The sequence below is a fragment of the Pseudorca crassidens genome, chromosome 18 (assembly GCF_039906515.1).
Source record: "Pseudorca crassidens isolate mPseCra1 chromosome 18, mPseCra1.hap1, whole genome shotgun sequence".
Taxonomy (NCBI): domain Eukaryota; kingdom Metazoa; phylum Chordata; class Mammalia; order Artiodactyla; family Delphinidae; genus Pseudorca; species Pseudorca crassidens.
In genome coordinates this window covers 10,187,063-10,199,838 of record NC_090313.1, presented here as the reverse complement: position 1 = coordinate 10,199,838, position 12,776 = coordinate 10,187,063, and the positions used below count along the sequence as shown (strand labels likewise).

The 12,776-nt window shown below is 38.0% G+C and overlaps 2 protein-coding genes across 35 annotated transcripts in view; one reads left to right on the top strand and one right to left on the bottom strand.

Moving 5' to 3' along the window:
- The window catches only part of ITGBL1 (integrin subunit beta like 1), a 292,671-nt gene that overhangs the window by 217,156 nt on the left and 62,739 nt on the right, over window positions 1-12,776 (top strand). For 14 of the 32 annotated variants that reach the window (XR_010936923.1, XR_010936922.1, XR_010936921.1 and 11 more), the window contains exons 10-13: window positions 279-392; window positions 1,350-1,435; window positions 3,123-3,165; window positions 4,637-4,733. Coding sequence is in view for 29 of the 32 variants with exons in the window: in XM_067713272.1 (XP_067569373.1) it covers window positions 279-392; window positions 1,350-1,435; window positions 3,123-3,165; window positions 4,637-4,733 (340 nt within the window). In the remaining 3 variants the exon portion in view is untranslated. Of the gene's footprint in view, window positions 1-278; window positions 393-1,349; window positions 1,614-3,122; window positions 3,166-4,636; window positions 4,734-6,083; window positions 7,278-12,776 lie in introns of those variants that run through there. The other 18 variants (XM_067713281.1, XM_067713268.1, XM_067713278.1 and 15 more) reach the window with 6 other exon arrangements.
- The window catches only part of FGF14 (fibroblast growth factor 14), a 701,033-nt gene continuing 691,091 nt past the window's right edge, over window positions 2,835-12,776 (bottom strand). For all 3 annotated transcript variants that reach the window (XM_067713286.1, XM_067713284.1, XM_067713285.1), the window contains exons 4-5: window positions 11,776-11,974; window positions 2,835-8,774 (exon numbers count right to left, since the gene is read on the bottom strand). In XM_067713286.1, coding sequence (XP_067569387.1) covers window positions 8,638-8,774; window positions 11,776-11,974 — 336 coding nt within the window. In that variant the 3' untranslated portion in view covers window positions 2,835-8,637. The remainder of the gene's footprint in view (window positions 8,775-11,775; window positions 11,975-12,776) is intronic.

Genomic DNA, 12,776 nt, shown 5'->3' with positions numbered 1-12,776 from the left:
CACATTCTGCTCTCACTGACATTTCAACCAGGCTGGGCCATGGAACATTTGCTCAAGGCTAATTGCAACTGTCTAGATCCATAATGAAGCCTTTCCTGGATAACCTTTACGAATTACAGTAAGTCAGGCTCCCCTCTGAGCGACCGGCTATTCAATAAACTTTTCCCTTTGGAGGATAGGTTATTAGAAGTCTGTTGTCGCTGCACTGATGATATTCTGTTCTAGACGGAAACCTTTAGTTAAGTGGTGACAGCAAGTAGTGCCCTTTGTGATTTCAGGTTCTTGTCACTGTGGGAAGTGCATTTGTTCTGCCGAAGAATGGTATATTTCGGGAGAATTCTGCGACTGTGATGACAGGGACTGCGACAAACATGATGGTCTCATTTGCACAGGTGCAGTATCAACCTACCCTAACTGTTCTATGTCACAGCTGGCAATAAAGACAGATGATACCCACCGCGTACTGCCGTAGACAGCTGGGCAGGAGAGTGTCTGTGTAATCAAGACCCACTTTTCACAGGAAGTCACCGCAGAAGGGGAGTGGGCATTGGCAGACAAAAGTAACCACGCCCTCAACTCACACATATGCAGTTATATGTTGAAAAGAGAAAATAATCGTCTGGACAACCATTTTACTTTGAGCCTGGTGTAGGGAATGGAGTATTATTTTAAACAGGACCCAGGTACCACTAATTCAAAGACGGTTGATGTATTGGTTGGCTGCAAGGAGTGGGGTGTGTGTGTTGCGGGGATGAGGGAGACTTAGCAGTGTCATAGCTACTGCTCTCCCAAGTTATTGAATCCTGATAACTGGTTATAAAATACATCTGCTTGAACAAGTTACAGGGGAAAGGGAGACACGTTATGTTTGTTCTCCTTGTTTCTAGTTGAAGGTAAAAGATGAATGCTTGTGTATGTCATTAAGCTAGACATTCACTGTCTGTCCGTCCCTGTGGCACAGGGCTCCTCTTCTAGCTGATTCCTCAGCTTACCTCATTCTATGTCAGGAGACTTTATGGTTTTTAGCATTTATTCATAAGTCAGACATAACTTGCTCTCTACAGGAAAACAAAATTATGACATGGAAGCCACCTAGAGTGACACAGGATGGTCACTATTAGATGATACACAGATGGTAGCATCAAGCAGATGCCATTAATTATGTGAAAAATCACATTTCCCATCGCTGCTAAACAAGATAATGGTAAGATGGCTACAGAACAGAATAAGAAAATCTGCAGAGGATGAATGAAATGGTCTTGATTATGAACTGCTGTGGTTTAGAATAACATATTTTAACTTGGTGACTTTCGATCATGATAATGACTCCCCTGTGTACTTTATTGCAGGGAATGGAATCTGTAGCTGTGGAAACTGTGAATGCTGGGATGGATGGAACGGAAATGCATGTGAAATCTGGCTCGGCACAGAATATCCTTAATAATCCATGGCAGAGAACTGGATTCTTATTTTTCTAGGCCATTAGAACATATAAATGCAGAGGGAACCATATATAATCATCCCTAGGACAGGTCAAACAGACCATTGTATGTTTTTCTATTTCTGAATGCCTCAGTGAAATCTGGGTACCCATTAAAGATGAGTTAAGCAAATTCTGATGTAAATAACGCCAGAAAAATTTTTTTCTACCTTAATTTACATCAGTGGTTCTCAACAAGGGCAACTTTACCACCCAGAAGACATTTGGCAATGTCTACAGACAATTTTCATTGTCCCACTGGGTGGGGTGGGAGGGCGTGCTGTGGGCATCTAGTGGGTGGAGGCCAGGGATGCTGCAAACATCCTCTGGTGCAGGACAACCTCCCACAGCAAAGAATTATCTGACTTCAAGTATCAATGGTGCCTGAGCTGAGAAACCCTGAGTTACACGGTTGTTAGAAATGCACACCCCTATGCAAGAAAGACCATATTGGAGTCTAAGGAGAAGATATATCCATATTTTGCCAGTATTTCCATATGGAGACATGAGGTATGTGGTATACAAACACACATGGGCTAGGGGAGCAGGCAGAAACTACATAACCAGTGCTTTTGAAAAAAAAAAAACAACTGGTCATTTTAGCCATTAAGTCATTTGTCATTTGTCTAGTCCCACTTTAAATTCACAAAAGGGACTTGCCTGGCGGTCCAGTGGTTAAGACTTCACCTTCCAATGCAGGGGGTGCAGGTTTAATCCCTGGTCGGGGAGCTAAGATCCCACGTCTCATGGCCAAAAAACAAAACAAAACCAAACAAAAAAAACCAAAACATAAAACAGAAGCAATATTGTAACAACTTCAATAAACACTTTACAAATGGTCCACATCAAAAAAAAAAATCTTTTAAAAAAATTAAAAATAAACTCACTCCAAAAAAGACTCTTAAGATTAAGGAAGATATGAAAAATGCAAAATTTGACATTTTTAATAAATGGTGACATAAGTTGCTTATATTCTGTGTCAGTATATATTTGCCTACTGAGGATTAACCCCAAAAATGAATTTTTATTCAGGGGTATCTATTTTCTGTTTCTAGAACATTTTTAAAAACTGGGCAAGGGTTACATATACAAGAAATATGATTTTTTTTACTGTTTACTCCATGGTAACTTGCCTTTTAAAAAGACAACATATAGTTAGATATATTATGGGCCTGAAATACACATTCACTTCTCTTAAAAGGTTCTTATTTATAAGGATACACGACTTACTGGAAAAGTAGGGACATGCAAAGAAATCAAGAAGAGATACTATAATAAAAAGTCTCAAAAGCTCAGAGGATTTTTAAAAAATCCAGAAATGGCTGAAATAGAAATTACAAATATTCACTCAATAATAAGAACAAAATGTTTATTTTCTTAATGGTGAAATTCTGCTCTGTATGAAATTCACATTGCATTATGAAAATGTACAATAATTTGGACTTCCCTTACATAGTTACAGTTAAGTCTACATACACATTAGTTTAGGCAACCTTTAATTATTTAGAGCTAATAAAAACCCCACTTTTTTTCTAAATGTGATTTATATTTTGTAAAATCCTAGAATAATGTAACAAAATCATTTCCATATTGTTTAAGATGAAAATTTTTGCTTGGAAATTTTACTTGATGATGTAAATATTCTAGAGTCGTGGCTTGGACTTTTCTAAGTCAAATCACCAAAGGTAAGGAAAATATGTATCTGCTGAGTTACTTAAAAATTTGATATTGAAAATTATTTAAGAGAAAATTTAACTGATGCTGATTTTTATAGTACTAATAGTGTTCTCATACTTGAAGAGATTTATAAAATTGTCATCTCTATCCTGAGATTAAGGAATGCAACCATGTAAATTGTATCTCTTGTTATTAAGTATGTCAATTGATATATCAGTTTTTATAAAATGAGGGGACCATAAGGAGTCAAGAAATGATAGATTGTACTCTTTCCTCTCCTCTATCTAAACACTTTAAGCCTCAAATCTGTTATCATTGTTCAGTTGCAATTTTGATGCCTTATGTGATGATGCACAAACATTGGAATTCATTACCTTATCCAGCCATCATAATACAAATGACTTTCAGTTTCCCCTCTTGCAGAACCCTGCTTTCTATAAAGGACCAGATAGTAAATATTTTAGACTGTGGGTCACATACATCTCTATAGAAGATTCTTGTCTGTTCACGTTTAATACTTTAAAATGGAAAAAATAAAAAAACCTCATTCTGAGCTCCTGGGCCATAAGAAACAGATTGCAAGCTGTATTTGGCTTGCAGCTAAGCAGTAGTTTGCCATCCTGCTCTACTGGTACGGCCCTTAGTTTCCTGTCTCATCACGTTACCCTAGGTGTGTCTTATTTTTCTTCTCATTCTCTATATTTGTTATCCCTGCAACAAGAATGCTGCTCTTTTTATATTTTCATGTAAGAAAAATGTCCTCAGCATTTATGCTCTTTAAGAAGTTTAAATATGGAGAAATTACTTTATTATAAAGTTCAGAATGTGATTTGTCCAAATTTTTTGACAAAATCTATTATAGTCAGCTATATTCTGTGGTTCATTTAGCCATGAATTATTGAACCAAAGCTGAATTATAGCATAAGTCACATGGTACCTAAACTCTAATGAATATTTTTCTTTTAAAACAGAAATATTTTCTTTTTACCTCTTTCTGTCTGCTATAACAGTTCTTGTGCGTGTTTTTATGTGTGGTTTTGTCTCTAGCAATGAAACATCAATAGATCTATTAAGAAGTGATTTAATTTACATGTTTAAGTTGGAGAAAAATAAACATAGTTACATGTAAAGACATAGATTCTAACCTTCTTAAATGTTATTTTGTACTTTGACTTTTGATTCCATTACTAAGATAAAAACTCCCTCTTCAAATAAAAGGCAGGGCAAGAACAAACTTGTAATAGGTGGAGGGAAAATATGCAAATTTTGTTGGCTTGTTCAAGTTGATCGGCAGTTATGGTGGGATTAATGTCCACTGGGAAAGATGCGACAAGTTTGCAGATGGTGTTGGCACCAACCCTGCTTGCTTGGCTAACCATCACTGAGGAATTCTTCCATAAAGGACTTTTTAATAAGATTCTACTAATGTCCTAAGATCTAAGAGAATCACTATATCCTGTTGTCTTCCTGGACTCTGAGCTAATCTAGATTCCTACCGCGCATTGGAAGGAATGGCCTCCACGACCTCAAATGCAAACACAACGTGGGAATTAGACCAAATGATAGAGAAAACCAGGTAAAAACAAAAACATAACTCAGTCTTTGTTTGCAGATTCACTATCAAACCTTTGAAACCCTACTCAGTATTCGAGAGAGTCAGCAGGCCCTGTGTGCCACTTTGTAAGCTAAGAGAGCTACACTATGAAATGTATTTCACTCCAAAGGAATACTCTTCACACCTGGAGTTTGATATGCCTGCGTTTAGCTCAAAAGCTTGCCCTGGGTATAGTCTTGTTCTGAAATAACATTGAAAATAATTTTTAATGACTTTCAATTCCTTCTAAAATGGATTTCTTAGTCAATCTGGTCTCTCCTTCAAATGTTAATTCTCACTCTAATATTAGGGAGAAAACTTTAAATGAAGTGATACATGTCTAACTTAAAAAGAGAAAAGTTTTTTTCTTGTTGTTTTTTAAAAAAGAACCAAATCTGATGTTGGTCATCCTGAAAACAGCAGACTGTTGTAGTGCTTTAGGCATTCATTAAGCAACTGGCCAGGTGTGATAAACTCTTCTTACTCTCCAAGAGGCAAACAATTAGACGGACTGCAGCAGTCTTGTGGGCCCATCTTGAAGCCAGCCCTTACCCCAAACACTCAGGGCAAGGGAACATTTAGAGCACGAATCTCTAAATTCTCCAAGATTTGTAATGACATGATGCTCAGTTCCATTTTACTCTTTATATAGGCTGAACCATTTGCATCTCTTCTATAATTTTTCCAAGTAAAGTTGTAGCAAAGTATTTTAGAAAGCAAACTTACAGGAAAATAAAATGATGTCACCTGAAATACCAAAACAATGAACATTCCAGAGCGTTGTTGAGGAATGAATGGAACAGCTACCATAACAAATCAGTAGACATAACCCTCTCACACCAGATATGGATGCAAAAGGAATGTGATATTGGAAAGAGTTGATAAGATCGACATATGTACATGGAGGTACAGAACATGTGGTGTTCTCTAAATACAAATGAATTCCATCAGATTTACTGTACAGAACACCAAAGGTGACAGATTGCACTTACTTAAAACAGCAAACAATTTTTGAGGGGAGAAAATGGTGGAGTCTTATCCTGGAAAAATAGCAAGAGAGGTATCATCAAAGAGCTAAAATTTTCTTTGGCATGGTAAAGGGGGAAAATGAGTTTACCAAACTTATTTACATGACATTTCTCTATGTGGGTGATGCGATGCCATTTCATTACATAAAGTTGTTCAATGTTTTTGAATATGCCGTCATATAAATATTTTATTCAATATGTTGTATTTATGAATACAACAAATGATATTCAACACAGAAACTGTACAATGCAGACAAACTCTTTGTATGTAGATTAATACACACCAATGGTTCTTGATACACAGGTCCTACAACATGCAGTTCATCAGTGCTGTCCTCGTTCCATGCAACAGGTCAGACCAGACACAGAGGAAATGATCTAACTAAATCACAAATAACAAGGACCCCTCTGCAATACGTCTAAACATATATTAGAAGAAAGTATTTTGACATCCATTCATAGGGATAAACGCCCTTATCGATAACTCATGTAAAAAACAAAACAGAGGTACACATTTACTGAAATCTCAGTCACTTACAAAAATAAATCTTGTCATAATTTTAACCAATAAACAAGCTTACAGGGGAAAAAGAAACCAGCAAGTAGGGCTGATTGATTACCAAAAAAAAACATATAGGTGGGGTTGTTTGATGTGTGTGTGTGTGTGCGCCTGTGCACAGTAGGTAAGTCCATCTAATTGGAATTTCAAGTTGCCACATATTATGGAATATATGTCTTCCCTAAACAATTGGTTAATGAAATTCATCTAATGTATTTTAACTTAGCCTGTTAAAAATAATAAGCTTTAAAATGGTGTAACAAGAAATCAAGAGAGGTCAAAAGAAGCATTTTGTTGTACTTTAGCACTGTCGACAATAAATCTACTCAAACGTTTATGCTAACATTTTATTTATTAAAGTGGAATTCAATACGAAAATGAAATAAGCATAAACAGTTAAATTGATAGTAAATCTTTAATCAGCTAAGCAGGCCAAAATTTTTAAATGCTGGGCAAGGGCTGTCATGGAGACTTAGGAAAGCAGTGACAAAATAATTTCCCAGTAAATACAATGCAGATGGGAGAAAATGGCGACTGGGTCATCCTTCCACATGGAAATAATAACAAGAGGCCAGTTCATTGATCCCACATGTAGTTTTCTATAAATGAGGTTCAGTTTGGTCTCAGTTAACTCTTCTGAGGAGAAAACATTGAAATTTATTAAGTATACACAGAGTTAACAAATATATTTCCAAACAAACAGCTTAGTATCAAACATTTTGAAACTCTTTATATCCAATATTGAACATTTTGCATGGTTTCTTCACTGTGGAGTCAACTATTCATGGACTTTCTTAGTCGTTGTCTTCCCTAAGCTCAGAATTCAGCAGTATTAAATTCCAAAGGAAGTTAAGCAAAATCAAAGAACAGCAAAAAAAAAAAAAATCAGATGGACCGAAAACCTGATGTTTGAACATGTTGGTTTGTCTTTAGTTTTAATCTAGAATAATTCAACAGACTGCATTCTGAGATCATGGCAAGGCACCTCTAACTCAGCCATTGGGCCACAGGGGCCCGAGAAGCTGAGTCAGAGGTATGGACTGGTGAATTACACAGTACCTGACTCAGCATGCTGAGCTAAAAAAAATATTTTTTTCCTAATATGTCCAGTTTAAAAACTTGTTAAACACCAAAAATATTAAAGTCTAATTTATAACTAACGTTTGCATTGCTGCTGCAGAAAAGAACACAACAGCCGCCTTGCCCATGCTCTGCTGAGTATGAGTGGAATGCAGCCCAAACCAGGGATGGCATTAAGTTTGGTTCATTAAAAACAGGAAGGATTCTATCTGAAATGGATTTAGGTAGCGCAATTCTTGTAGGTTGTAATTATTGATTTTTTTCCTTTTTTCCAAATAATGAGGATTCATAGATGAAAATGAACCTTAATCAGGCCTACAAGGCCTACAGAGTTCTTTGGACCCACTTTCTCAAAAACCAGTGGGTCTTGCTCGCTGGGCAAGGCAAATGTTACCATTACCAGTAAGCTTGTGATATGTATAAAACACACACACACACAAAGAAACTAAGGGGGATGTCAAACCCAGATCATAGAGCGCTTCCCATGACTGCGTTTGACCCCATTTCTCAGCCCGGCCACGCGGCCTTGGGAGCACAGTATCTGCTACTGGACAGAGCATATATGTGTGTTTCATCAGTAGTGTGAGCCAGAGACAACACTCTTAATCGTTATAGATGCAATGTGTCATAATAGGTTTAGAAGGCTTTCTGTTTCCCTGATCGCTCTCCAAACTAAGCCAACCGCTACAAGTTACGATTGAGAGGAACACAATCCCTGCAAAAGGTCACAGACAGTGGAGCCAGCAGCCCTGTAAAAACGGGAAGAAGAGAACTCCATAATAGCACAGGTTTACAGCATCTAACTAGAAATTACTCGAGTATCTGTGTGCTACAAAATCGAACTTAAACACATGGAATTCGCCGAAACGGGACTCAAAAAGGAATATGGGGAGCTGTCAGCAGGCAAGGTATCGAGTGGACTTGTGAAGTAGGTCATTCACGTGAAGTGTCACAGTCACAGAAAAGATATTAAAAAGGCATTCCATATCTGGTAGGGCATTCCATGGTCTGAGTTGAGCTGGTTATCCAGGTGTCTTCTTGTTGTGAGGGCACAACACGTTGAGATTTATCCACTTGCGACCAAGAAGTTCGAGCCAGCGGGGAGCAAGCGTCTGCTTACTGCCAGCTGCTCCTGGGCCCCGGAACAGGAGGCTGTGGCCAGGATAAATCACTCAACGGTGCTCAGGGCGAGTCAGTCACAACACCTGTGAGGATCTGGCTATGTCGTCTTACTTTTGTTGACTGGTTTGCCTCCATTCATGATTGCAGACGCGCTTGTGCTTTTACTCGGCGTCACCCCGGCTTTTGGGACCGTTTCTCCGACGTCATGCAAAGATGGTTCTCGGTACATGGCAACTAGTGACGGGGAGGGCAGGAGGAAAAGGAGATGTTACCTGGTTAGCTTCACACACAGACCTCAGCCGTTGGCCCAGTCCCGTTTTCCCTGAAGTCAAGTAACCCCGTCAAGAGGGAATTCCTGTTTTAAAGCAGTAAAATCCGGCCCCCAAACAGAAAATATTACTTCCTTTGCATTTTCTGGTTTGTGTATCCAAAATACGCACCTGGGGGCACGTGCATGTTTGTCTAGGAGAGAAGGTTTAAATGGGGGATGTGGCCACACATACACACACACACACCCCACAGGGACTGTGTGAGAACGGCAAGCCTTTAACCTAATTCTCTTTGTTCAGCGAGAAAAAGACTTTCCTTCCACTGCACGCTGTCAACACGTGGAACTCATTCTCACTCATCTTTTCCATTCTAGGTATTTACACCCCAGGCCATTAAATAATTTTTCTCTCAAGTGCTTCAAAGGCAATATAATCACACTACTCTCAGCTTCAAAGCCATAAAAGCAATACAGACAACTCCCTTTCCTTAAGCCAGGGTCTTCCAGAGATCATTGTTTAGATTTCCTCTCCCGAAATCATGCAAAGAGACCCTTAAATAATTGAAGGCAAGTGTGGGGTGTTTTATATTTTTTATGCCTCATTTTCAGGTATAATCATGAAAATCTGTCATTGATGTCATATAAGGCAGAAGTACAGAATGGCAAGAGGGCAAGTGGGAATGACGTCTGAGGAAGCTCTCGGGAATTGATCTGGTGATATCATTAATCACAATAGTTCATGTGGCTTTTCTGCAAGTGATTCCAGGGAATCCTGGGAAAGGAGATTTCAGGGTGACTGATGCTTGGGGAACACTGAGTTAAAATCATCTGCCATCAGAAAGACAAGCGAATTAGAGCTGCCCAACCTGCTTTTTAGGGTTTTGAAAGCCTATATTTTACGAAGAGAACTTAAGCTTTGTTAGGAGGAACCACTATATGCATTCTCCATGTTCAAGGTGGTAGGTAGGATTTCACCTTTTGCAAATGCAGCGTGAGACCTTTCAGCAGCACACAGACTTGAAAGCACATGCGTATCAGACCTATCATAAAGGACTTCGCAAGTGAAGAGGATTAAGAGATTAATCCATATCCTTGACAAACTTTCCAGTCCCTCACTCCCACCAGGCGTTTAGTTAGGCGACAGCAGCATCAGAGTGCTAATCTTGATCGTCTACGCAGTGAAGCTGTGTAAGAAATATGAAGGCCCCAGAGCACCAATAATTCATCAAGAATCTAATTTGCCCTGAGAATTCCAATGATACAATTTACATCCTGTATGGGTTTTGAAAGTTTGAAATTCATTTTCCTTATCAATTACACTATGTGATAACCTGTCTTTATAATACCCCCTTGTCTTTAGAGTACTTCTGTCTGCTAGTTTTTTGAAAATTCTATTTCTCTCTTCTTACTGTATACATAAACACACAACAAACACATATACACACAACAGTTCAGTGTATTAATAAAATGCAGAGTGATATTACTACCCCATATCTTTAGGGTCTCAGATATTTCCTGCTGGATATACTAAATAGCTGGTTTCCAGATTTGGCCTGATTTTTGTAGAGTTGCTACGGACTTAGTTTTTAAATTTTTTTCACTCGCATTTGAATATCTGACGGTCTCAAAGTTCACTTGAAGTGGTAAAGCCAAATCATGGATACGTTATTTTGGAAGAACAGAGAAACCCTCTAATTTCTTATTTTTATTCTCATTTTCCTTATGATCTGTCGTAGAATGAGAATAAGTCACTCATATTTCAGACTGGAATAATTTTTCCTTTCCTAGATAGGCCCTGGTGGCTAATTGTTTGCGTTTCAATGACTCGTGGTAGAGGCAAATTTAGTTAAGAGTGATATAGTCAATATCACTGACATTATAAAGATGGTATTAACCAACAAGACTGGTTTTCCAAACCTAGGCAGACTGAAAGCTGAATTATATATCCACAGATAATTAACTTCCAATATTTCAAATTATCTTATTCCTATAAAGACAATATGGATTATAAAACCAATATGCGTTTCTCTTGATGGCTAATGCTTTCCTGTAGGAATAAGAAACAAAAAGAAAAATCGAACCGTGTAAGCTGGCTTCAAACGTTTACTTAGTTATTGCAGGTCTGATTTTCTGCAAAAGGTAAACAAAAGCATTTGAATAGAAAAACACTTTTGAAAAGCCTCAATATCAATTTCTTTTAGTAGTTCCTAAACAAATGTTACACAGATAAAATTCCGGTAGAATCCTTAATGAGAAATGTGCAGATGTTTCTGATTAATTAAAATTTTGTAGCCTCCTCTCCAGAAATCCAATCAAAGTAAATCTGAAGGCTTCATTGCTTACAGCTGAGTGTAAAAGCAGGTCAAGCCACATTTGAATTTACTAAACAATTATGCAGCTTGGAAGGGAGATATCTAATATCAACAAGTTCTTTAAAGGCCAACTTATTAACTCTTTATATTTCCTGTAATTATACTAATTCACAAATACGTGGTTACTTTCAGCTAGATAATAGCAAAATGGGCAAATACTCAAACATTCCATAATACGCAAAACTTAGTTTTTCTAGTATACCTACTGTCATAGTCACAGCTTTATAATGTCATTGCAGATTTTAAATTTCTTAAATTAAAATTATTTAGGGGCTAGAGAGGTTGGGGTAGTGAGGATCTGAGACATGAGAAATGAGTATGGACACATTTAAATTAATGGAATATATGCGTATGTGTATATATATATATACATAATATACACACATATACATATAACACACATATACATATATACAGTAAAGTGTACAAATCTTAGATGCATAGCTTATGAAGACACCCGTGAATCACCACTGAGATCAAGATAAAGAACATTTCCAGCGTTCCATGAGGGCTCCTTGTGGCCATGGTAGAGTCATCAGTGTGAAAGATAAATGTGTGATAAATCTGATAAGGATAAAACACCCATAACACTCACCTTCCAATGGCTTGGGTAGAAAATGAGCTGCTGCCTTGGTTTTCTTTACTCTGTTTCCTTTCATAACTTGCCCTTCCTTGTTCAATCCCAAAAACCAGGCTCTACCAGATTCCTGTTGTCTGTACAGCATCGATGAGTAGATTACATAATAGTTTTCAAAAACAGATTCTTTAAACTTGCATTCAGGGGTAAAAAGTTCCTGTTGAGAGAAAAGGAAGAAATGAAAGTTAGAGGAAGGAATGGGAGCTTCCTCATGCTTCCTCTTCCTTCTTCCATAAACTTGCCCACAATGGCCAACGAGTCAGCCCTTGGGCAGGGATGGCCAGATGTACCTCTTCGTGCAGGTATTAATTGTCCATATACATTTATCAACATACAGTGAATAGAGAAGAAGTTGCTACTTTCGGGAATATATACACACACACACACACACATATACATGTATGTGTGTGTGTGTGTGTTTGTGTGTGTGTGTATAGGCAAAAGTATGGATGTCCTTTAATTAGAAATTAGAATACAGGAGCAAACTCAAAATAATTTCAGTTGAACAGAATACAATTCAACCAGAGTATAAACAGAAACAACAGGATAAAGTAGCATCCTGTATTCACAACAAACTAAACAAAATAAAATATATGTGTAAGGTATAGCCTACTTTCAATATTTCCATAGGAGTAATTACATGATACCCTGTTGCCAGTTGTTCACTAGGTCACTGATATTACAGGGTGATACATTTTACCTACAAAGAGACAAGCTGACACCTCAAACTAAGTCCCTGACAATCAGCTGGCATACAAACTAGCCCCTGGAGCAGAGGCCAGGTGTCATGTTAGCTGGTCGCAGTGACAGGAGCTCAAAATCACGACCTAATCCATGGTTCAGAGTCCCCCTGGAACTCTTGAAGAGAATCATCAACAGCTGCCCTGAGTAAAATTTTTGGAGGGCTTCCCTGGTGGCACAGTGGTTAAGAATCCACCTGCCCATGCAAGGGACGCGGG